The 27,315-nt window shown below is 35.1% G+C and overlaps 1 protein-coding gene across 1 annotated transcript in view; it reads right to left on the reverse strand.

Moving 5' to 3' along the window:
- LOC145687628 (cytochrome P450 4C1-like) overlaps nt 1–27,315 on the reverse strand; it is a 41,306-nt gene that overhangs the window by 3,874 nt on the left and 10,117 nt on the right. Inside the window, exons 2-8 of the mRNA XM_081761121.1 lie at nt 16,728–16,797; nt 16,098–16,224; nt 15,059–15,143; nt 11,416–11,525; nt 9,704–9,772; nt 8,318–8,486; nt 1,797–1,976 (exon numbers count right to left, since the gene is read on the reverse strand). Of these exons, the coding sequence (XP_081617247.1) occupies nt 1,797–1,976; nt 8,318–8,486; nt 9,704–9,772; nt 11,416–11,525; nt 15,059–15,143; nt 16,098–16,224; nt 16,728–16,797 (810 nt within the window). The remainder of the gene's footprint in view (nt 1–1,796; nt 1,977–8,317; nt 8,487–9,703; nt 9,773–11,415; nt 11,526–15,058; nt 15,144–16,097; nt 16,225–16,727; nt 16,798–27,315) is intronic.

Consider the following 27,315-nt stretch of genomic DNA (forward strand, 5'->3'; position numbering starts at 1 on the left):
TCCACTAAAAAGTGATATCAGGTCAAGAAACGTGCATGAACTTTCCTCTTTCTCCTTCTTTACACCGCCGTCGAAACTACGTATAACACTCTTTGCATTTCCTATTCAGCACTGAAGTGTAGGAAGGTACAGTGCTTCAAATAGGCATCATAAGTCTCCACATTACACAAACAAAGAACAGTATATTATCGTAAGCTTAGGATGTCCGGATTCAGCGACAGTCCGCAATCACCCAAACTTACTATATATATATATATATATATATATATATATATGTGTGTGTGTGTGTGTGTGTGTATGTAGGTAATATAAGTTGTCATCGAAGTTGCTCCTTCCTTATCGAGAACAACTTGGGCAGAAGTTGTCCTCGATGAGGAAAAAAGAAATCTAGTAACTTTCGTGTATTTTGTTTTGATTTGATTTGACCTTTTCCGTCTCTTTCAGAAGCGAGGTCATGTAAGATGTGGACCTTCAGCTAGACGTAGGATCCGAACCACATAAGCTCTCGCCCAGAATCGAACCCGGGTTTCCCACGCCAAAGGCACATACGCTAAGTGCTGAGCCACGACCGAGTTCTTCTTGTAGAATAAAAAGGAAATGCAGTAAGTCTTGCGAAAAAATGTCTTACAAGTAGTATGTGTGTAAAGAATATGTGTTTCAAAGTTAGAGGAAGACAAAACAACAATCCGTTAGTTAATTGTGTATTGTGTTACATATACAGAGAAAAGTAAGTAACAATTACAATATCTTATTTACGTATTTAGTTTACATCAAAATAAAGTATTATTGGCAATTAACGGTACCGTATAGTTTTAGTGCCACAGAAGATAATTTTCTTCGATTTTCTCCAAAATTACAAATATGATCATTTACCCTCAAGTATGTTATCTGGTTCAGCTCCATTTGATGGATCGACTGATATATGTTGATTCATAAATAAATTGTTCTCTTGCACTTAATAACAGGTCACTGTTAAGTACAATATTTTAAGTAAGCGAATTAAATCTTAAGGGTTAATTAGAAATTTTAATAACTTTAAGTCAGGCATGTGCATGTTGGAACAGAGAGTGGGCCAACTACAGAAGTCTTTCTGGTGTCGAGGGCCGTATGAGACAATGTATAAAACTTTCATAAGAATTTAATAGCTATATTGTATGGGAAACTTGTTCATCATACAGTAACACCACAGGAAAATGAAAACTGCTATATCTGTAACCAAAATGTTTACTTACTTAAAAAACGCAGAAAAATTTATTTAGTTACTATTTAGTGCGAAACTTGATCTTTCATGTTTGAACTAGTCTTGCAATGTTCGGTGGTAAAGTGGATGTTCCAACACGAAGGATATTTATAAGAGGACCATAAGTTATCCAGGAGAAAAAATACTATTCAGGTTAAGAGGTTACGTAAGAAAAACATGTCCAATAACGGATCAGGCGGGATGGATAAAAAGGGTTTTGTTGGCCACAACCGGCCCGGGGGCCGGCTGTTGCACATGGCTGCTTTAAATTATGTTCCATTAATTATAAACGAATACTGTTGTCTTCCTAGTGTCATAATGAGGATATATTTCAGTACTAGTTTCGTTTCAATAAGTGGTACGTTTCTCGTACAGCATCAATTTTTAGGTTTACAATGAAATTCGTTTTCTCAATTTTTACGAAAACATAATCTTTTACAATCATGCATATCATTTTGTTGATCTCAATAAGATCTATCGATTAGCTAGATCTTATAGTATAGTAGAGTTAATAGTATAGTAGAGTTAAAAATAAAGAATCATAAATTCAACTTACCTATACAACTTCTTGGACCCGCACTAAATGGAATGTAGGTGAATGGATCTCGCTTTTGTACATTCTCCGGTAGAAAATTATCAGGATTAAATTTATTTGGCTCTGGATAATATTCAGGTATTCTATGAATTACGTATGGGGACAAGAATATATCAGTCCTTGCGGGAATTGTATATTTTCCTGAAACGAAAAATTACACAAGATTTCAAGAACAAGCAACTATAAAAACAAAATATGGGGAGTATTGTATAAATTAGTGTGCAGGAATAAGCATGTAGTAATCCTCACTGGCCGTGAACTAACAAGATACGTAGATCTCATCTTCAGATCTATTGTAAGATTAAATGTATGAACATGAACAGTAAACGATGAATTAAATTGAATAACTATCAAACTAATAAACCTCCTTTCTGATACATTTTGTTTATTTATTTATTTTTATATATTAAGCTGGATTTTGGCTCGTTCTTCCGTTCTCTGTTCATACATGTTTCTTGATTTCGGATGCGGTTATACGAAAATTTTCCTACTTTATCCTTCCGTTTTCCTCCTTTGACGGACGGGGGAACATTGCTTTAAATGGAACCTTGTCATACTGCCTGCTGAATCAAACTTCATATTTTCTTACACTTTTTTCAGAAAACAAATGTAGACGATCAAGTGGACAGCGCGCTGATTGACTACTCACACACAGAAGCATAGCTATTCTGTTTGCTCAGTGACGTTTAAAACAGGATTACAGGTATTCTCTCATCAAGTCATCTGCTCTAACCTGGTACGTACTCAATCGGACAAGGGCTCCACTCAGCTCATTCGGCTGTTCACTGCAGATTCCAAATGCGGATTACCTACCAGAATAAGCACCACCCAATGAAAGCATCCAAGAGTGCTTCCAGGACATCACCCTGTTGGAATTGCTGCCGATACGGGCATTCCGCTCGTACTTGTAAACGGAAAGCAGTATACTACCACTATGGATTTTACCAGCAAAAGGCGTGTGGTCTATTACTAAATAAGAACTTCTGTGTGACTTGCTGCAAAATGGAGCTAATGCCCCCCCCCTAAAAAGTTCGCTTTAACCGACCACACCAACTAATACATACTGGTTTTCCACCTCTTTCTTCTCCCATTACCGGTCCTAGGCGCGAGCTGGAATCCAACCAGGAACCCCATGTGCCAGAGGTGAACGCTCTATCACTGAGCCACTGTGCCCCCCCCCCAAGAGCTCAATTTTGAATAGAAGTCGTGAGTACAACTGCATATGTTTCTAGATCTGATAATTAACTTCTTTGTGGCTATATGAACCGCGTACTCGTCACCGGCCCGCCTTCGATTTCCGGAGAAAATTCATGTAGATCGGACCACTCGTTCGGTTGTAGGTCCAAATCTCATAGAACCTTGTTGTTGAAGGGGACGATAAAGTTTAATCCATCCATCCAACCATAGATCTGCTAGTAGGACCACTAAGTCATCATGTAATAGTGGCTCTGAATCAAAACATCTTAGGTAGATTCTCAGCTAAAGGAAACGTTAGGAGTGGGGATAGTAAGTTTTAATTGTAATTTACACTGGTAGAAGAAATTCAACGTTCTGCCCTTCTTCCTCCTGGTGCGTGTCTGCGTTTACATAGTAGTTCAAAGATTCAGGAGAGCAGTGCGTACGCCACTGCAAACGAGAGAAAATGGTTCCTGATTCTCCTATCAAAAGCCCATGCCATTTCATTTTAAATCTCATTGTTCCTCCCCCCCCCCTTCAGTATCTTTATTCATTTCTTAGCACAAAATTACATATAACATTTTTTGTTTAATTAGTTGGCAACATTTCTTCACTGTCGTCTGCATTGTTTACGATTACGCAATTTTACGATCAGGCCCACTTCCACGGAAGCCCGCGAACATCCCATACAGGACCATTTTGAATACCGCCAATCAGAAACACGGATTTCGATTTAAACTCACCACTTCTCAACAGAGCAGGGAATCTTCAACACCACAAAAATGTTAATCGTTTTGGACTTTTTGGGGCCAAATTCAACACTATTTCTCAATTGCCGTACATGAAATACAGTAATGGAAAAATTAATATCAACTCGTGTAATTTTGTGTGTTTACAAGGTTTAATAAGAAGTTTCTATTAAGTAAGTATAAGCATACAATGAAAGATATATCAATTTAAAGAAAACTTTATGCAGAATGCAAATTAAGCTACAGAAGTTCTTTATATCTGCAACAATGGGTGATACTTTACAAAATGTGACAACCATTGTTAACGAATGTTAAATTTAAGTTTGTATAAAAATAACTCTGACTTAAGCTAATACTTAATTGGATATCCACGTGATTTGTAGATTGTACCGTTCTAGCATAGTGTTCACTAGGTTTTGCAGTGTCTCTGCTTGAATGCAATGTTGCTGAAGGTCGTTTATTTCTTCAATTAACCGATTTCTTGCTATAGGTATCCGTGCACGATCTTCTTATTATCTTATTATCTTCTCGCACTTTCATAATCTGCGCAATTTTAGCGTTAGTTTTACTTCACTTACTTAATGTTCGAATTTTACTAGACTTTGTTGGTGTTACGTCATACTTTTCTCCATTCTATGTCCGATGGAAATGAAATGCACTATTTTTCTTTTAAAATGCACTAACTATAAATATTTATGAAATAAAAACAGAATTTTTAGGGTATAAAGTTTAGAACTGACAAGTTTCACTACACGTTTGACAACTTCAACGCTCCATTTGCGTAATCCTGAACACTTGCATAACGAGAATCAACGGAAGAATAGTACTATACGATTGATTAAATAGTCGAGCGCGGACCTCATATTAAACTAGACCAGGACAGCCATGAAATGAACATTCGGAAAGGCTTATTTGTGTTTCATTTGCGTCACATTTTGTAAATTATCACCCAGTGTTGCAGAGATAGGTAGTTTGGTAACCTTATTTGCATTCTCCATAAAATTTCCTTTAAGTTGTTGTATGATTATGTTTACTTACATAAAAGTTTCTTATTAAACCTTGTGAATGCATAAAATTACATGGAGTTCGTATTAATTTTCCATTACTGTAGCTGCAAAGCTAAGCGTCCTTCTTTGTCTTTGGGCAAAGTAAACTTACATTTTTCACTGTTTGATTGATTTTCTTTACTGCAAATATGCTGTTGCTGTCTAAGCCACAAAGAAGTCTTGAACGTGCGCTTGTTTATTATTTTGTTTCATTCGTAGTACAGATCACTTAATTGTATTCTTCGAATGCATGCTTCCAACAGTAAAACTCTCTCAGTAAATAAACAAAATATCATATAAAATATACGTATTATTCTTTAATTATTGATTCAATTTGCCTTTGTACAAATTTTGAATATTTATCTCTTGATTCAATTTGCTTTTGCACAGTTTGAATATTTATCTCTTGATTCAATTTGCCTTTGTACAAAATTTGAATATTTATCTCTTGATTGAATTTGCTTTTGTACAAAGTTTGAACATCCATCTCTTGAATTTGATTAAATAATTGTGAATATTGTCACTTCCTACAAAGTACATTGTAAAGATGGGGAAAACGTGGTGCTATCTGGCTATCTGTTGGTAATTAGCGCTTCTTTAAATTAATTTTAACGTACTGTAAATCTTAACAATTTTAAAATTAAGATTTTTCGTATTTATTCCCTACGCCCAAAATAAGAGAGTTTCCAGGGGGTGAAGTCCAACACTGCTATTTTCTCAGACCATAAATATAATAGTAATAGCTGTAGTACAACATCCTTAGTTTTAAGATGATTCTTAAAAACGGTTCGAATGACTGTTCTTATTTCATTAATATAGCCTATAAGATTCAAGAAAAATTCATAAAGGGTAGTGAGGACGAGTTTTTCTGGGACGAGTTCCTAGAAAATGTCTATAACTGTCTTCTTCATATTTTGTAAATATTTTCATTCCTTTGCAAGTCTAAAAAAGAAAGTTAGGGTGAAAGGTGTGAATGCTTTGTTCTGGTATTTTTTTCAAGAGGATCTAACGGTTTTGTTCGTTTCGTTGACAAACATGCAATGTAGTAGCTATAATTAATTTCTTTCAGAGAAATCATTATAGGTAGGATAACTTTTGTTCCGATGTATTATTATTATTATTATTTATCTCCTATAAACCCAGAATTGGTTATTTACTGGTAAGGATTTTTTAAAATTTTCATTCGGATAATTTTTTCGTAAACCGTTCTAATAGCATTATTCATTATTCAATTGATTTTAAAAAGTCAGAGGCTAGTGTTGTTTCTATTTCTAGATTGAAAGAAATGGAAAGTGCACTATTTCATATCTGATTCCAAGTTAAACATTCGTGTTTATTTTATGCAAAGATGTAGACTTGATTTAACTTAAGAGCTAAGCGAATAGAAAATGTGGAGAATCGTTACATTATAAAAGAAAATACCGTAAAGTACATCGAAGAGCCTGTTTGAAGCACAGGTATGCATCATTTGAAACACTTTGCTGAGTGAAACAAAGCTACTTCCTTTTTATTAATTTTGGAGGTGATATTTCCAGCTGAAAGGAAACGTACAAATAATATATTGAAATATACGTCAATAAAATATAAAAATTAACCAATGAAGCAGGCAGTCGAATGAAAGATATAAACACTAAATACAACTTATAGTAGAGGAAAAGGATAGCGTGTGCAATTTGACTCAGCAATCAAAAAATATTAAACAGCGTTACTATAAATTTCGCACATGAAAAAACTTATTTCTTTTAGTAGTAATACACTAGTTGTTAAAAAATATTGTATTGTTTGCAGATGGCCTTTAAAATGCAATTTTTTCCCCAGCAGATGGCCATTAAATACTTTTTTTTTTGTAGATGGACTTTAATTATACAGCCATACATAAAAAATAGAAGTTCGGTGCACGGACCCCAGGGTATGGATTCGACGTATTTTGGTACACAGAGTCCAAATTTCGAGACCCCACGACGATCGACCATGTCATTTTTTATGGGCGAAAAACTAGGAATTTTGCATAGGGAGAATACACGTAAGACAGCACGGAAAAACATATGTGCTGTCTTACGTACCAAAATTCCCTGAAGTTTTTCGCCCATAAAAAATGACACGGTCGATCGTCTTGGGGTTTCGAAATTTGGACTCTGTGTACCAAAATACATCGAATCCAAACCATAGGATCCACTGTGTATAACTTTTTTTTGTATGACTGGCTTACGTATATCTTCCCTCTCTAAAATCGCTAAAGTTTTTCGTCCTTAAAAAAATTGACACGGTCGATCATCCTGGGGTTTCGAAATTTTGATTCTGCTTAACAAAATACATCCTGGGGTCCGGTGCACAGAACTGTGTTATCAGAACTAGAGTCCTTGTGAAGAAGTTCCAAAAATTTGATCAGTATTTAAATTGCTCGATTCCTATTCCAACACCATAAACGTAACAAAAGAATATATCCATACTGTCTAGTAGCTCAAATTTGAACAAGTGGTGCCATTAAATGTGCACAGGAAACAACACTGAATGTGACCCGTAGTTCACGTTAATGTGACCGGAATGTGACCCGTAGTTCTTACGCAATAAAATTGTAAAGCAAAGGGCGGGCTATGCTTGTCGTTCGTTCTACTGGGCATTCGTTCCATTGCAGGCATAGCGCAACGGTCATCCGGAAAGTGTTAATAAACATTTTTTTTTCATATAAATAAATCATTGCAAGATGAGGGCTGTGAAACGTAAGGTTGTAATATGAAACATTTTCTTTACTCTTGATACATACTTCCTTAATTTTTACCACACTTTCAATTTACTGATATAGGCAGGTATATATATACATAGTTTAGTACACAAAATTTTAACCCAGATATATTAATTTTTAATTGAAGAAGAATATAGTTTTGAAACCTAGTATTAACTATTTTTAGATAGAACTATTTTAGTTTCTTACTCAAACAAAATTATTATAAATTTTTATTTGGAATAATAAATAATAATTAATTTAAAATTATTGAAAACTTACAAAGTTTTCTTTTTAAACCTTATAACAACTGATTGATAATCAAAAATTTATTTGGCGACCTCACATAATACGTCCTTCTATTGCATCCAGTTTAGCTCTAATGAACTTTAGCTATATTCTAGAAATGTATCATACTACATAAACCATATTTCCCCAGTAATATAGAATTATGGAACATTTTATACTACAATAAATCGCTGAATTTCATATTTCCATCTTTTCCTTCACACCACATATTCAACATCGGTATTTTAATGCAATTTCAAACAACACATTTATAAGTATAATTTCTTTATTTTAACCAGACGAGCATGTTATAATCAAATGTGGATTGCTTGTTATTATCAAAATATAATGCAAATGAAGTTGAAAAGTTGACCATGCCTACTATTACAATTACTTACTCCTCAAATATCCTACGGTACGTCATCCCTGTTATTACATCATTATTAAAAGTAAAATTTCGATTGCAATATTGTATGTGATGTGTAAGGAAATTAACCTTACCTAAATCTATGTCCTGCTTAATTAGCCTGCCAATGATAGGGGCTGTTGGGTACAAGCGTAGGGTTTCTTTCACACAACGATCGAGTAGCGGCATTTGCTTCAGTATTTCTGCGGATTGTACAATCTGTTCGTCACCTAACGCTTCATTGATTTCCTTTACCACTAAGTCCTGAAAAAGGAATTAAAAGTTTTCTGTTTATTTTGTTATTTTCATAATTTTTGAGAAAAAAGAAACACACAGCTTAATCAGTCATGTGAGCAACAGAGGATTGTACCTTAACAATATGATATATTTTGTTACATTTCTGCTTGTCGCAGGCCAACGTAAGTTACTGACATAACACACTATTTACGGGCGCTGAATCACGTCTTTCGAATGCTGCAGTAACTTATAATTATTCTTAGTATGAAAAAATGTCTATGAAAAAGGTTATGAAGAGAAGTGGGGACAAAATCAAAACGTAAGAAGATAGCTCTGGAAAGTTTTGGTATATATATCGCAATTGAATAAAATATTGAAAGTTCGGGAATTGTTTTCATATGGGAATTGGCCGTCGTACTTTTGGTATTATGTACTAAAGGAACTCAAGAGTGACTTGTAATCACAATTTAACTTATCGTAGCTGCGCGGGGGTGGTTGGACAACCCTTCCGATAATATGAGTGGAAGGAACCCGAAAGTGAATCTATCATATGTTAGATAGTAGAGTAAATGTTGGATGATTTAAACCAGTAAGTAATTGAAATCTATATAAAAAGTGTATGTCTTGGCCAACCCTTATACAGATAATGGTCGAGATCAGGGGAGAGAAAGCTTAGAAGTAATTTCCCCCTTTTTTCTTTGGCCTTCACACTGTGACCTCATAAAGTTAAACCCTGTCTAGAAGAGAAAGAAACTTTTCTTACAGATCTTCTGCTAAATTTCATGGGAAAATTTATGTTATTGCTTAAATAAATATTCAAAAGCTTCATGAATTTCTTTTGTACGTGTTCATGTATCGCCGGGCAACGATTCCTTCTTACTTCACCGTTAACTAGGAACCCAATGGAACCAAAAGTTAGTATATTTAGCAGCCCATTAGGGTAAGAGTGGACTAGAGAGGTATGTGCGGTTTGAGTCTATAGGAAGCAGGTACATTAGCGGTGATGAGCATTTGCACAAACATTTTTACCTATAAATCAATGTCTCCGTATTATATAAGTGTAATAAGCCATTTCTTTAATTCACTTTCTTCGTTTTCACACTGATATTAAAACTGCAGAGTATGACGCATCAAATATGTAGACCTACGTATATTTGCTAAGTGCCAGTGATCCTTATACGATTATTTTATCATAATTATATTGTTAGAATAAAATATAATTATTCTTTTAAGAAAATACATACTTGTATCTGTGGATGGTGTCCCAGCTCGTACAAACAAAACATGACTGTTTTTGCTGTTGTGCTGTGGCTCTGAGAAGAAAGAAAACAATGCACAATTAAATTAAAATAATACTCAATATTTAAAATTAAAGACAGAAAATAAATAATGTGCTTCTATTAGAAAAATTAAATGGGAATCTATTGTTTTATCACGGAATGATCCTCTTACAGGAAGAATATTTTACATCTACAGTTCAGTTCTCAACATTTGTTTTTAATGTGATATGCAAATGTTGAAAATACGTCATGTCTCATGAGCTGCCAAGCAAATTCCTTTGTTTGAAAGGAAAAGTGAATTAGTTTTCAGAAAATAACAGTAAATATTACGTTCACATTGGTAGTAAAATGACAAAAACAATGAAACTTACGAAAAATCATGATCAAACCTAGCTTCTGTTCCTGATGCGAGAGCTTTTGGTGTTCAGGAACAAGCCAGCTCTCCCCGAACACGTAACTACTTCTTTATACAACATAGTGTGCTTTCTACAAGGTTGTCCAATTACTCCTATCGAAACATGTTCCATTCCTGTATGGTAATTCAGTGAGCAGTTGGAGGGTTCATGATTCGGAGGACTACTCCTGATGAGAAATATCAATTTATTTGCAACCCAGTCGAGGTCGGGAATGTGATGGGTATAGTATCCGATGAACCTGTTTTCATACAGTAACTGGCTAATGATACAGCATTGAATAGCATTGAGTATTCGCAATATGCCTGAGCACAACCAGTCATAATGAGGCCGAAGATTTTTTTCTATACCTTTGACTAGTCGTACGACTATGATTGTTGCAAGGGATCCTCAAGAAAGGCGTTCTACCCAGAATTATGACTGAACATGCTGCTCACAAAAGTTCAGAACGCCTCCACATTACTACGAATACTACTGTCGTCAGGATGAAGAAGAACGCTTGTTCAGTCTGTTCTGCCGTTTCCATTTCTTTTACTGTCGTGCCCATATCGCCCTAGCTGTCAGGAGTTATCCGAGAAGTAGCATTTTGAGAGGCCTAATTGATTGTAAACTATCTATGTGAAGTTTATTACAAAGATTTGGTGTAGAGATACTTAGTCCTGATGCATGTTTGAGCTCTTAGTGAATTTGAATTTCATTGGGCCTTTAATAACATGTGTTGGATATATCAACTTTTCTTGTGTGTTTTCGTCATTTTCTAGGACGATCAGCAACAGATCCTATCTCTCGGTACGTTTCCTATATACTGCTTAAATAGCTTTGGTGCGTAGACACAATTTGGGATATATCATTCTGGTACACACTTCTATCTATAAGGATAACCATTCTCAATATTTTATTAGTGGATATGGTTGCCCGGAGCATTTTGATGTAGAAATACAAAATTTACTTATTCATTCATAATGTCGGATTTTGGAAATTGCACACTGAAGGGGAACATTTCAGAAAACATGGAATATAAGGAGGGGAAATTTTACCATTATTGTGTGTTTCTTTCGGTGCTGGACTGTAGAAAAGCACCTACTCAAAGGCGTTTACCCTGGCTTTCCAACCAATAATATTATGTACCCCTCGTGAATATTCTGTGCAAGAAATGCGTATCACCTATTAAATTGTTAATTTAGCAGAAAAACTTATCGAAATTCACATAAAATTCTAACTTCATCACTCCTCAAAAGTACGTTATTGTTTTGCAGTACTTACAGCATAAATAAAAGTGGTCACTTCATCTCTCAAATAGTTTGTTATGTCTGATGGGTTCTTTTCTGATGATTCCAGGAGAATATCCAAAAATACTTTTGATTTCTTTATTTCTGTAAGAAAATAGGTCCAGTGTAAATTACATTGATCAATTTAAACACTTCAATAGTTTAATCCATAATACGGATGCAAATGTATCGATAGCCGTTTGACAACGAAAATACAAATTGTTAACATTCTATAAATGCTGAGATCTTCACTACACAGAACTTTCTAAATAGGGCATGCTTATCTTTTTTAAATCACGCCTAGGTTCAATACCAAAGCACGAATAGCCTAGACTTGAACTGTAAATTAAATTGTAAAAATAATGCTATTTGAAGATCAACCTCTGTTAATATTCTGATCAGTTATTATAATAGTCACTACAATGCAAGAATATAATTCATACATTTCAACAAAAGAGAACGGGCACGCCAGTTGTATCAGAGAATGCTGCTGTGGAATTTGTCTGTCAAGGTATATAAAATAAAAAAAAATAAGGAGTGTTATGTTAGTCAAATAATCAGTGCAAGGGTATTTATCTTAAATAACTTTCCAAATCTTACTAGTGTTCTACAATGCACGTGTAAACAACTACCTATCTATCTATCTATGCATCTCCCTTGCGGGAGATTTTAAAATTAAAGTCACAGCACTAAGGCCAAGTTGACTGTTTCACTAAAATTGTCTTAAATCTTCTTGTTGTTATTATAATTGTAAAAAGATGGTCCGTTCCAAAATGGATGAATTGGCCTGTTTCAGATAGTTCTGTTTCCACACTAGTTTGTTATTGAAAAAGGAAGGCAGAAGCGTAGAACATACAAAAAATTATGTAAAACACTATAAAAATTGTAATGCACTATATTATGTCCAGAATGGAAATTGTTGTTAATGATTAAATTGAAATAATTAAAGAGCATGACGCTCTATGATGTAAAACATTCTACGCCATCTTGCCAACCCCCCTAACTGCATCAACCTTTTACTCCATCTATATATCTCTGGGTACATTTACATACTCTGTTACAAACACCAAGGTTCAGAGATACTACACTTTAACAACTTTACAATGTACTCAGCCACTATTGGCTCATATCCACTTTACTAACAACTTCAGCCACTTATGGCTCCATTCCAACATCAATACAAATACACACTGTTTGAATTACATAGTTACGCTCTTCATTTGTTCTTACACATTTCTGACACCTTGTCCGATTATTTACTAGCAATACCTTGCCCGACTAATTGACCTAACCCAACAAGGAGTTTGTCTGTAACTGAAGCAGAGTATATGTATTAATGAAATTACCTTCCACAAAAGTTCGATGCTTCCAGATTAAAATAAAAAAAACAAAGGAAAAATCGCTTTAATTGTAGTATCGTTACTGCATATTCAATTGTATATGAAGAATACTTTAAAATGAAAAATACTCTATAGCGATATACAGTACTCTACGCTATGTAATGAAACTTACTAACTAGTCCTGATTAGTGCATTTCTGATATTATTAATCCTAGCACAATTCTAGCTATGGATACTCGGTCGGAAAGATGTAACAGCCTTTTCAGGGCAGCCATGCTGAGTGAAGTTTTTTAAATTTATATCAGAAGAATGCTGGGACCAACATAAACGGGTCTCAGGTCACTTCCCTTCTTCCTTCTCCACGTCTCTGAGTAGTGTGATCGTCGAGGAACGTCATCCCTCATACGTGACGAGCTAAAATGGCTTTAAATGCCGAAAGCCCAGAAATATAACTCTAATTCCTAGAGCTTAGATTTCAATACAGCTTGTATCAAAAAGAATCATCCGGTTTTAAACAATAATATCTATTCTGTCTTTTCAGAGATGTGAGTGAACAACGTACTGTTGGAAAGAGGAACATATCTAGTTGTACATGGTTTCGCTAGGTAGCAGCAGTGTGCTTGAGTGAACGCACATTACGGTTCAGGTTAAAATGGCATCTGGGCAACAGAAAGCGTTTTGTGTACTACGTTTTGCGGAATGCAAATCAGTGATACCTGTTCAGCGTGACTTTCGTACTAAGTATGGTGTGGATCCTCCTACTGTAGAGAGCATTAGACGATGGCATGAACAATTCCGAACAACAGTTTATTTCTGTAAGAGAAAATTACCGGGGCGTCCTCGAGTGCCCGACGCAGACAGATGGAAGGACCATTGTAAGGTGGGTATGTGCATTTCGAACAACAGGTTCTGTTTGCAATGGCAAACCGGGAAGAAGTGAAAGAACTGTGCGGACACCAGAAGCTGTGGAAAATGTTCGTGCTGCAATATTGCGTAGCCCAAAAAAAATCTGCTTGTCGTCATTCGCAAACTGTGCATATGTCCGATAGGCGTGCATTCAGGAGAATATTGCACGAAGATCTCCATTTTCACCCATATAAGCTGCAGATTGTTCAGGAAATTAGGCCTCGCGATTGGGTTTCACGAGAAACATTCTACTTAACCATGCGTTATCTCCTTCGCCAAAATCCACAAATGTTGCACACCATCCTGATATCAGATGAAGCTCATTTCGAGTTATGTGGTTCAGTGAATAAACAGAATATGCGTTATTGGAGTGATGTAAACCCGCATGAACTGCACATGAAGCCCTTGCGCAGTTCTCGTGTCACAGTGTGATGTGGAGTTGCTTCCTTTGAGATTATTGGCCCTTACTTCTTTGAGGATGACAGCGGTTTGGCTGTAACTGTCACCAGTGAACGCTACCTAAAGGTGCTGCAAGACTTCGTTCTTCCCCAATTAGGTATGGTCGATGTGGATGTGGGACGATTATGGTTTCAACAAGACGGAGCGACCTCGCATACAGCCAGAATTTGCATGGATTTCTTGCGACACACATTTCCAGGTAGAGTAATTTCCCGTTTTGGTGACATTTCCTGGCCTCCTCTCTCACCTGATCTTTCATGTGCAGACTTTTTCCTTTGGGGCTACCTGAAGCAAGAAGTGTTCCGAACACGTTGTGCCACTATTCCTGAGTTGAAGGATCGCATCAGAACTGCCGTCTGCAATGTCCCAAGGAATACGTTACACCGAGTTATGGAAAGCTTCCAACGCCGCCTAGATGAATGTGTTGTGCAGAGGGAACATCATTTGACAGGAGTCATATTCAAAAAGTAATCCACGCAATAGACAATGACTTACACATTAGTAAATGACATACCTTTAGCTATTAATTGGCATAAGAGGTAATGAATAAATTACAGTTCTGCCTGATGGTGTGTTTTTAATATCCTACTATGAACGCTGCCGCATCCTGTACAAATTAAATATTGCAAATTCTATATGTATTCAGTAAGGAAGTGCTGTTGATACGCTGGCATACGTGATCACAAAGGCTGGCGAAACAGAAACACGTTTTCTTGTAGCAACCCAATACTGCCTCTGCAATGTTTTGATAGGTCTGGTTTGATAATAAAGTTTTGCCAGTCTATTCTCTTTTGTTGAAATTACATTCTTCGGTTATTTGACATTTTATTTCTGTAATATCTATATTAATTTCAATTAATTTCTTCTCAATACTACAAATACTAAGTACATTTATTTAAAAGAATAGAAATGCTATCAAACTTAAAGTTATACCTTTATTTGAGTAATTTACGTCATCAACTTCTGTAGCATCATTACTCCTCTGTTCATTCAAAATTCTCCTTCTCTCACTCATAACCTTTAAAAAAGAACAATGAAAACAGATTTATTAGATTCCGTAAAGTATAAATTGAAAAATATTACTACTTCTTATTAATGTCTCCATTAGTATGATGTGAAATTTATTCGTTGAAAGCATTCATTCATAAATCAGTGATCAAACAGTCATGTTTCCTCCATTTAGTTACAGATCAACATGCGTATTCTCTAATAGAAATAGACCGTATAGACATTGCTTCCAAGTAAATATTCAAGTGACGTGTAAAAATCAAAGATAAAAGTCAAAAACTGCATACTTTATCATACCAAATTAAAACCTGTTAAAAAATATATATATACCGTCAACAGAACAGAGAAAGGAAAAAAAATATGGAGACTAATAGCCATGTGATGTTGGTCTAATCCAGACTTTCCCAACCTGGGGTCCACAAGATAATCTGTGAAAGGTACACTCGATGGTGAGAAATACACCATTTTTAAGTTAAATAATCGAATTAATAATGACAAGTCAATTTGCATGAGAAGTGATATTCGACCTACAAGAAATTGCTTATACTCCCGACGGCTTTTTTTTTTTTTTTTTTTTTTTTTTTTGACAGCCAAAAAGCGTGTAGAGAATGATGTACGTGTTTGTAAAATATCTTGAAATGAAAAATCTTCTTTGACACAATAGCTGCCTCGAAAAGGAAAGAGGAAATGAGAAATTCTTGCTCGGCATTTTTTCACTTGTCAAAAAGCCTTGACTAAGCTATTTTCTGTGGTTTATTTATATATTTGCAACATCTTAGTCAAAGTGTCCGGCCCCAGGTTTGAAACCCAGGAAAACCCAATTACGGAGTAGGCATCATATCACTAACATGATTATACAACTGCAAAGAAAAACATACACATTCATCATATATCGAACATTAGCCTGATATGATGAGATGCCACAACAGAAATAGAATAGAGATTATATGAAATAGATGCTCACCTCATCAGTGAATGCGTGAAGAATTCGTCTGTAATCTTGCTCTAATTGATACTTATCCGAGAACTTAAAAGTAATATTAGGCAGAAACCATGGATATTTCATGCGATAAAACATCAATTTCTCAGCTCTAAAAAGAAAAGCAAAGAATGTCAGATTACATTAATTCCAAATAAATGCATAGGTTATAAGCTGACTCAGTATAACTGTCTTAAGTGTAGTATTATTAAATTTGTGACTAGGCTTTGCACATATAAGAGTTTTCTTCCTTACAAAACACGTAACGTTAAGATATCTTTGCAAAACAAAATATGTTTTCTTGAATGGCGTTAAAATGCTCTAAGTTTCAATTTCAATATTATAGTAAAAAAAAACTTAAGTTGTGAATTAATGAACAATATTTCCAAAATGTTGTTTCCATAGTTTGTAGTAGGAATGGCCAATCTAACTACTGTGTACACCACTTTTTATGTGTAGAAATGTGAATCTCTCACCTCAACATAACTCTGTTCATTTAATGGCATAAAATGTTCTTCTTAATTAGTACAGGGCGTGCAATTACTTTTCTATTTAACAATAACTTAGCAATTCTCAAACACACATTATATCTTAGGTATAAGTGCTTATACTTACGCATAAAATCCTTCCACAAGTTCTGTACTTCTAGCTTCTCCCTTTGGTGGATTAACTCCCATCATCGTCTCTTTAAGAAGATTAAATAAATAAATAATTTAATTCAATTCCAAAACATATTTTGAATTGAATGTAATTGATAATTAGATATTTTGAAATGTGAATAGGAAAAATGGCTACTGCTAACCATTTTGTGACAATCAATCGCTTTAGATTTTCTCTGATTAAAAATTTGCTAAATGCTGTAGCTTTACAAGTTGAGACAAACTTTCATGCCGTTCGGTGCAACCATTATTACATAGGTTTATTGGATCTATTAACACATTGGTGTATTGTTCACTGCAGGGGTCCATGACATATTCCCCTAAATTCTTCTGATGTGACCCCTACGCAAACCGTATCTACTTTTACTAAACTTTTTCAAAGGTTCTTTCCTTCAGTAACAACCCTTTAAGGCACATTCTTTATCAGAACATGGTTATTGATAAATTTTTATTCAAACATTTAGTTACTACTTGGTAGTGAGTGCTTATTTTTTCGACTTCCTGAAAATTCAATGACGCACTTTGGGTCGTGATCTCTTTCCAGACATTCAGGCCCTAGCTTCATGCCAAAACCCCTAATTGTATTGATGTGATAACCCCCCCCCCCCAAATCAGTATCATTTCTAAACTACCGCTAATGATCCTGATTCCAAGTGGGCTTTGGTTCAAACGTGTTTTCCTTGCAAATTATTTTAGTTTCATATAAATCTTTATTTGCTATTTGGTTCAAACTATTTTAACAAGTCTTTCCCGCTTTCATAAAATTTCAATGCCGCAGTTTGCATTATGACTTCCACTACCGTTTCGGACACCTCTGGTAGTATAGTGTTATAGTGTTATTTTGAGCTTAAAATATAATATTCATTTTTGGTTTAAAATTAGACTATTCTCCCACTCTCCACCCAATCATTGTCCTCTCTACGATCAACTTTCCGAACCAAATACTTATTTTAATCACACTATGCTCAAGCACACATAATATATTGTTAGACAATCAAAAATAAATATTCAGTAATGTTAAAATCTTTCTCTTTGTAACTCACTCAGTTTATCCTATTATTTTATTTTCACATAACCTGATATTAGATTCCTTTAGTTGCAATTTCTTCCCCTCCCTCAAACACGCTCATTGCTTCCAGTTTCCCGTTTATATTGTAATGCAAGATGGTCTGTAAGTTGGCAAAATTGCGTTTTTAATGCAGATGTGAAATACAAACCGAAAGTGATACACATAACATGTTTTAATTTTTTTAAAAAATAGATATAGTACTCAATTATGCAAGTTATGCCTGCAAAAGATGTTACTCGATCTTTTATTGAGTTTCCAAATAATTTTGCAAGATTGCGGTGCGATGTTTGGAAAACGGTCCAAAAACAATTTAACATCACCATAATTATGGCTTCAAATGTGGTGCATCCATGTCTGCACCACATTCGGAGTACAAAAACAAGCTTTTCTGTAAATAATTTTCTATTAATTGCTTCTCAACTAACATCAACTAACTAACAATAACAACAACAGGGCTCACATGAACAAATTCACCTCACACGAAAGTCTCACTCTGTCACTGATAGTGTCAACTGAATTATGGGAACTACTAGAACTGTAGCCAAGTTGCTACCGCACTAATCAACCCAAAGTCTAATAACTGTTAGAGTCAACTCAATTATGGGCCATTCAGCATTTATACGTATTTGGTAAGTATTGAGAGAAAAATATTTTATTATTAAAACTAAAGTGAAACCTAAGATCGCATTCCTACAATCCGTCCGGATGTTGTTTTCATACTATTGTCTAGACATTGGTTGTCCTTGTTTGATAGTTAATTAATATAGTCAGGATCTATTAATACCTCTTCCATATTTTATTCTCATATTTCATTTAATACTTTATTCTAATATGTTGCTACATTCCAAGGGCAAACGTATTTCTTAGTGAATCCAGAATTTCTATGATAATACACTGCGTGTGCTCTATAAGACAGTGCCACAAGGCTCATAATGCAGTACGCAATCACAATTCCTTTTAAAGCTCTGTTTACATCACAAGCTATTGTAAGTCCAGATAGAATGTACTAAAAAGTGTATTTAAAGGTCTAGAAGTAAGGAAAATAGAGAGAAAGGAACATATCTACCAACAAAAACTATAACAGTATATTTTTGAAGAAAATTAAAAAAAAAAGTATGGTAATAATTAAAGAGAAGAATGAAAAGAATAAGAAACAAAGAGAATGGAAAATTTTAAAAAATATATTGGATAGGCCGTCGGAAAAAAAAATAAATAAAATAAGATCGCATTACATATTCACTGACACACTGCTTTATAGTTTCGAAATCTAGGTGAAGCAAAGCTTACTTTCCAGGGCGAGCTAAACCGCAAAAGAAACAAAATATGAATAATCGAAATAAAATCTGAAAAGAATCTGCCCAGAACACTATATGAAACCATTGACACTAAAAATGAACACTCCTAGAAATCGTTGAATATCTATCCTCTATAATCAAAACTTACATAACATCATAATACGTGCAATCACAGCAAAGTTAGTAAATATGGTACATGACGCAAAATCAAACAGAAAGTAGAAAACAATGCTTTACCACATATAATATGGAGTGAACATATATGAATCATGCGTGAAACTTCAGATGAGTTGTCCTGTACATTCCTCAGTTTTTCGATTAATATTTTTGTTTTTTCTCCCATTTTAGGAATATAACTCTCAAGTAGTGGGATGTTAAATGCAGGGTTAATCACTTTCCTATTTATTTTCCAATTTTTAGCTGAAAATGAAAAAGAAAACAATTACTTATAATTACGTAATCTAAAATATATGCCGTATATTTAGTAATAATAACTTTTGAAAGAAGCGTTAAGTGAAAATATAGTAAGTCAATTATAAATTTCTGCTGTTATGAAAATAAATGTAATCTGTATTATTTTTCGATTCCTTCTTTCTTGTTCCACTCGACCATTATCCTTTATCTTCTTCGCCTCAAACAATTCCCCTCCAAATTTCTCTCAGTATTCAATTCGAATATTATTTATTTGAATAACGTAAGCCTTTCTGTTTCATGTCCTTACATAACACTGAAGTTATGAATTACAGGACTTACTATTAACGTGGCTCCAAACCATAACCGGGGCTTGAACTCAGTTCAGTTGGCAGGTGCACAGACCATCATGTAAAATCAACTTTTACAGTATACACCTTTCCTTACCACACTATCTCGCCTCCAAAAAGAGCTAGATTATAGGACATTGACATGGACTCTGGCTTTGTTTGAGTAATTATTCGTTATTTCATCACAGGTCTAGTGACTAGTAATTGTACTCTTGGCCCGAGATTTCGGGTTCGATTCCCGGTGAGAGATCATTGAACTTACTACAGTAATTGAAATGCTAAATTAAAATACAAATCCTTGCACCTGACAAAGATTTAAATACAAACCAATCAGTGAATCAGTAATTTTAAGATAAATGGCCAAGTTAAAGTAAAGTTTCAATTTATTTTGTACAAACATATTAAAGATTCCGTTCTGTATTTATATAATTTAAAACAAGAAGTTAGGATGCATACTCTCGTTGGTAAGTTCATTCGTAAAATATTGACATGCAGTGAGTTTTTGAACGCTACAATAGGAAAATTTGTACGAATAATTGTTCCTTATAAGCATAATTCCTAGCTTAGATCTATTTGAAATGTTGCCCTATTTCGATTAGATTGGTGTGAATGAAATACCCGCTTTGACCTCTGATGGGAAACTCATCTCAGTAACAAGACAGAGATGGAGTAAGGTCACGCCTGTAACGTCACAAGCTGTGTACGCGTCCCAAAAACAGGCTCGGGTACCCAGATAAACACGAGACAGTGGGTTGCTGGAGAAAGTTCACCATGAACACAAATGTGAGTGATTTTTCTTTACTATTTCAAACTCGGACAGTCTGCACAACAAACCACAAGAAGATTAACAATGTATTTGGTCTGGGCATACACCACTGGATTATCAGATTTCATTCTAGTAACATAGTACTTTAAAATGAGCTCCGTGGGTACCGACCAACACCATGATTAGATGATGATCTCGACAAGAACAGCGTAGAAGTAGATCTTCGTAAAAGTGTTCATTGGCATTGGAGATGACTTAGCCATACCTCATACCAATGTCGTTCGGGGTTTCCATACAATCGGTAAGATGAAAAAGTTTGCTCATTGGTGGCACATGAGTTGACACCGACCAACAAAAATCGCTGACGGGAGATATGTAGTTCTTTGAGTGTAAGGATTTTTTTAGTGCAAGGAATAACCTCCATCGGATTGTCATTTTTGATGAAAAATGGATATGCTCGTACTACAATAATCGTAAATGGACAAAGACAGTGCTTGGATCTTAATCAAAGTTTAGGACGATTTTTAAAGCTCCCAGAAGATGTTATTGCTGATATGGTGATCTATGGCAGGGTTGATCCGTCATGTTTTCTTCCGTCGAGAAGAAACCCCACAGTGTTGAACACCCTAAATACACTGGAAGTTTTCCCGCAAGCACAGATATGTTAAAAAAAAAAACATGATGTTCTCATGTTACACGACAATGCACTTAAAAACATCGCTCAATGGACGTTAAAAGATCTCTTCTTCGTCCATCGTATTGTCCTGACGTCTCTCCCACGACTATTATTTAGTCCAAAATCCCGAACACTTCTCGGAAAAGAAGACCTTCCCTCATGAACGTTAGGTGCAACATGCGCTTAAGGACTTCTTCATATCATGGACTCCATACTTCTTCCGCCACGGAATTCAGCTGCTGGTTGAGCGATAGCAAAAGTGTGTGGTTGCAGACGGTTACTATTTTGAGTAACCAGGTATTGTAGTTTAACATTATTATGTACTTCGGAAATCATGCACCTGGGCGCAGATATTTCATTCGACCAACCTAATATTAAATACACTATTGACAAAAATAATAGTCTTAATTCAACACTTAATTTAGTTGTTATTACATAGTGAATACTTAATTATTCTAAGTTTAAAATACATACCCCTTGACGTAATGAGACCACCTCCCAAAACAGTACGCATTGGTATATAAAAAATATTTTTATCTAGATGTTGATGACCAGAAAGCAATACCTGAAATGATGAATTGTAAATTTAAGCAACTATAGTCCTAAAACTGTTTTAGTTCATGGAATATAATAAATATATCATAATTATAAATAGTATTTTACTGTGATTGGGAGGTCATTTGCTTGAAATCAAGAACTTTACTGGGCTTGGGTCATCTGCCAATCGCTTCCTTTGGCGTAAGTACACAGGTATTACTTAGTTCATTATCGTCTCCATTTTCATCTCCTCTCTTTCTTATCTTTTAATATAAGAATTGTCCAAGTGAAAACGGGATTCACTTGTGGTCTTATATCTAATTGAAGTAGAGAAATATGTTTGCCGTTAGATGCCATGGTACAATTCTCAGTTTGTACTTATAGTGAACGGTATTAATGTTCTCTTCTCAGTAGAGAAAACTTGTTCAGCGTGGTCGGGTGCCTAATGGATTCTCCAGATCAGAGCAACGATCTGTTAACTAATTTAATCATCATTCAAAAGGAGTGCATTCTTTAGGAATTTATCGCAGGGTCCAGATGTACGGCTAACAGTGTCCGGCGGAGATATAAGACGAATGTGCTCCAGGACAATGCTAGGTCACACGTGGCCAAGAATACCTTTGACCTGTTGAAAACATTTCTTTATACAGCCCCGCTGTCACCGAAAGGTCAATGGTAAAATGTTATATTTCTATTTCTATACTTTCTATTCCTAAACGATAATTAGAATAAAGGCAAACGTTGAAGAAGTGTGCCCGTAAAAAATGCTACCAAATGAAACTTTTGAAATTTATCGGGCCCGGACCGGGCTTGGGCCAAGAATTTTGAAAAACTTATCGGGCCGGGCCGGACTTGGGCCGAAAATCTTTAAAACTTTTCTGGCCCGGGCTGGGCCGGGCCTAGGTACATTCGGGTTGGATTGGAAAATGAAATGAAATTTTGAGTTTTACGTCCCACGGTTATGCCGGTTAGGCTAAAGGAGACGGTGATAATGAGTAATGAATGAAATGGTGGAATGAAGAAAGTGGGAGGAAACGGGAGAACCCCGAGAAAACCCACACACACGGTGTTTGTCCACCACAAAGTTCACTTGGCGGGAGCAGGGTTTGAACCCGAGACCCCTAGCACCAGAGGTGAACGCTCTACCACTGAGCCACCGCGGGTATTGTGCGAGATTTGTGAGCAGCCGAAAAGTTACCTAAGGCTTAAACTTTTAATGTATGATCAAGTTCCTATATATGAATAATAAATAAACGCAGCATCATGAATCTTTAAGTATACTATCTAGCTCAAAGGAACCTCTCTCCTTCTTTTAATTTTGTAACGATCGTCTAAAACAAATAATATCTGGAATGGATTACAACTATAGGTAAACATTACACATGTCAACTTCCTATAGTAACGTAGTATATGATATCAATTTCATATAATTGTTGTAGCTATTGACTAACTATTGGTTTTTGTCTTGTTGATCAATTTGCATGATGCATTTGGTTTTACAATTCATTAAGGTAATGTTACACGTTATTAACGCTGACGCTGTTCCTGAAAATACATTGAACATATATATTGTATAACATGTATTCTGCACGGGTTATCAGTAAAATAATTAAGATAGAAAAAATAATTTAATAATTTAATACGAAATTAGTACGTTCAATATAAATTAACAATTTATCTGCAAATATAATATAAAATATCGAAAATGATGTTTAATATATTCAAATATAAGTGCACTTTTACATATGTATAATATAAAAATTTTAAAATGATTATTTCGTTGGAATTGGAATATCAGAACATTGGGAGATTCCAGTGTCAGCTTCATGTCTTGAAATTTGATTTACGTAAAAATGAAAATAAAGTTTGTTATTAAATATCTAAATAGAAATAACAAGCAAGCAAAATGTAAACTTAATAACGTTAAGATATTGTAAGTCACCAGCCAATACGCTAACTACAAATATATGTAAATAAATCTGTAAGGAAGTTGAAGTTACGTTTACTACATGCATCCTGAATCTAAAGTAGATTGAATGCAAGATATTAGTTTAAGCTTAATAAAAAGGCTAATCGTTTCATGCAAACTACTTGATTACACGCACAAGAACAATTTCAGGAAATTCGGTGCTACATTTTTCAGTCGATCGGGATCAAAGCCTGTCTTATGCATTTCAATGTTAATTGTCTACGTTTTGTTAGTTGTCCGAACTACTGAACATTTATGGATGAATTGTTACAACGAATTATTCAACACGTTCAAGGTATAACTGTTGTGATGAACTGTTATTTTGTTATTCTTGTATTTTTCTTCTTTATGTTCACAATACATTTTTCAGCATAATATAATGAGTTAAAAAAATCATTTCTGGAAATTAAATAATACTCATTTTAATCAATGGTACAAAGCTGTAATACTAACGTTAATAATGATGTTTTGGATCATTTGCTTTCATCTACCAGAACGTTGTTATTATCCGTTGCTTGCACGCAACATTCTTTCTGATTTTGTACCCACTGTCTTCACTTTACATCTAGTGGGCACACATCGGTGACTGCGTAGGTGGGCCAAAGCATTGAATCTTCGCATGAGGAAACAAGAGATCTGGAATTTCTTTCGCCGAGAATTCTGGGTCGACGTCTTTCTAGTTTCATTACCTTTATTGTTTTATTCGACATCTGAAGTTGCTAGTGTTGTGTACTTTGGATGACAAGATAATGAAATGATCTGAAAATTAGCTAACAAATGCAAGGCCAACCAGACGGCAGATGTCGTCGAAGGCAAGAAGAAAAAATGAAATGAAATAAGAATGAAATGAAATTTTTAGGCTTTACGTCCCACGATTATGCCAGCTAGGTTAAAGGAGACGGTGATGATGGGAAATAATGAAATGTAGAAAGTGAGAGGAAACGGAAGAACCTGAGAAAACCCACGCACACGGTGTTTGTCCACCACAAAATTCACTTGGTGCGAGCTGGGTTCGAACCACGAACCACATACACCAGAGGTGAACGCTCTACCACTGAACCACTGCGGACCTTGAAGCAAGAAGGTGCTAATACATATTAATATACATATTTCTTGTCTACCACTGTTACTTAGTTCAATGTGGTGTAACGCATTTTATATCTATTTCAACCCACTCTAGTTCTGTACTCGTTATTTGATCAGTGAAAGCAGAGGGATAGTACAAAGTGCTTCACTACCATTCAATAGTGCAGTATACAACATAATACAAGATAACCAAAACAGTTCTGGCCGTTCTAGAGCAGTTATAAACAAAGAACAATACAATGGACGGCACGTACCTCTTGGCATCGCAGTAATCTCCATCAGCATCCAACACCTTTTGCCAACGTCCCATACCTGGTTGCAGTTGCATCATAGCTGGTGATAAAAGTCGACCGTAGTTGATGCAAAGAAGTCTGTGAGTATATTCCACAGGTGTCTCTCATTTGCGAAGGATTTCCTACGAAGGTAGTTGTCGACGGAATGAAACAGGTGGTAATCTGTTGACGCAAGATCCGGTGAATATGGTGAATGTCACAATATCTCCCAGCAGATTTACTGAAGGGTCTGACTTCCGAGTCCTCTTTGTCATGTGTGGCTTAGCATTGTCGTGCAAGAACAGCACAACCTTGCGATTCACCAATGCTAATTCTCCGTGATGCATGGTGCACCCTTTGCAACTGCTGGGGTAGACGTGAGCAGTGATGGTCTGACTAGGTATAAGAAGCTTGTAATGCACCACTTGCCGACAATTCCCAAGCTCGTAGCTAAAGATTTGTCGTTATGCTACGCTGAATTTTTATCAAGCTAATTGGACAGACTAGTGTGTGTACGAGCTGTTTTTAAAGGCTTATTTTGGACTTTTTGTTAAACTTGACAAAACTACCTTCGGTTGTATACATATCTACTTCGAGAACAGTTATAACGTTTCATACTATCTATAAGAATGACATTTCTATACGAAATGGGCATCAATTTCCAGTAATAATTGTAAACTCTTGTAATTTTATTATGATGTGAACACACAAATTGCATTCGATTATTTACGGTAAAAAAAAAAACTATGCAATTTTAATTTAGATTTTTTAAACGGTAAGAAATATTTTGAGAAATGTAACTGAAGTTCAGAAGGAATCTGTGAATTTCTTAATTTTGATCGATGGAGGTGAAGAGTATGTTTAACGTTTGTACTTAAAATCCAAAATATAGTTTAACTACTACGTATGTTTGAAATTATTGTAATTACTTCATTTCTTAATGAATGAGAATTCTGAATTTAGGGTTACTTAATATTAATTAGCATGTTAAAAATACACTAACTGACATACACACATATATATATATATATATATATATATATATATATATATATATATATATATATATATATATATATATATATATATATATATATATATAATGTGTGTATATCTTTTGTATGTAGATAGATAGATAGAAATATCACACACACTCACAAATAATAGCTACGTATACACAAAAAATCCTGGCCATACAAGTAGTTGATGGAGAAATGATCCCAATTAATTCCTTCAAATCGGAAGCATTTCGTATGTCAATGGAATAAAAAAAATCACTGGTAGTGATCAGTAGAGAACGGATTTTTAGGTAAATAAATGTTTTTTTTTCTGCAGCAAGATAGAGGCTCTTTCTTTTGCTGAAATGTTGATTATATCCTTTTATGTCACAACAGCAATTTTTTTTTTTTTTTACATAAAACAGATATTTTCCAATTTTCCGTATGTAAATACATATTTTAAGAATTTTCGTTTTAAAAACATAGAGCGAAATAGGCCTTTATCGGTCAACCAGTTGTGTCTAGTTCTGGTGAACCGTCAAAATGGTCCGCTTTTTCAACTGACGTGTGCAGAGCTTTTGTATCCGTGGATATTCCATTGTTCAAATTAAAGAAATATACGAACTTCGAACTGCCTGACGAATAAACATTGCGAAAAACTTATTTGCACAGGTGTTACGAGCTAACTTTACTAATATTCGCTTGGAAATTGCACATCAAAATATTTGTTCATGTATGGACGAAACTACAGAATCCAGTAGTAGAAAGGTGGGAAACGTGATTGTAGGAATGCTATGAATGATGACGAAACTGTGTTGACGAAAAATTACTTGCTAGTGTGTAAAGAGCTATCTGCTGCTACCAGTAGCGTCTTCTCTGGGTGTGCAAGTCGTGTGTTAACGCCCAACGAAAATGAAGAAAAGAGTATTTTAATTTAATTAAACGGATCGTCAGAACTATGGATTCTTTTTATTTTCAACGAGACAGAATCAACTGTTGAAGTGCAAAAGAACCGAGAAGTTCTGTGCGGTCTCTGTCATGTTTTTAGGAGGCAGCTCTGCGAGTAAGTCGTTGGCAACGCTTTGGCTGAATTTTCACTGCTTTAGAAGACTGAT

The sequence above is a fragment of the Thermobia domestica genome, chromosome 1 (assembly GCF_964235325.1).
Source record: "Thermobia domestica chromosome 1, izTheDome1.hap1.1, whole genome shotgun sequence".
In the NCBI taxonomy this organism is placed as follows: Eukaryota; Metazoa; Arthropoda; class Insecta; order Zygentoma; family Lepismatidae; genus Thermobia; species Thermobia domestica.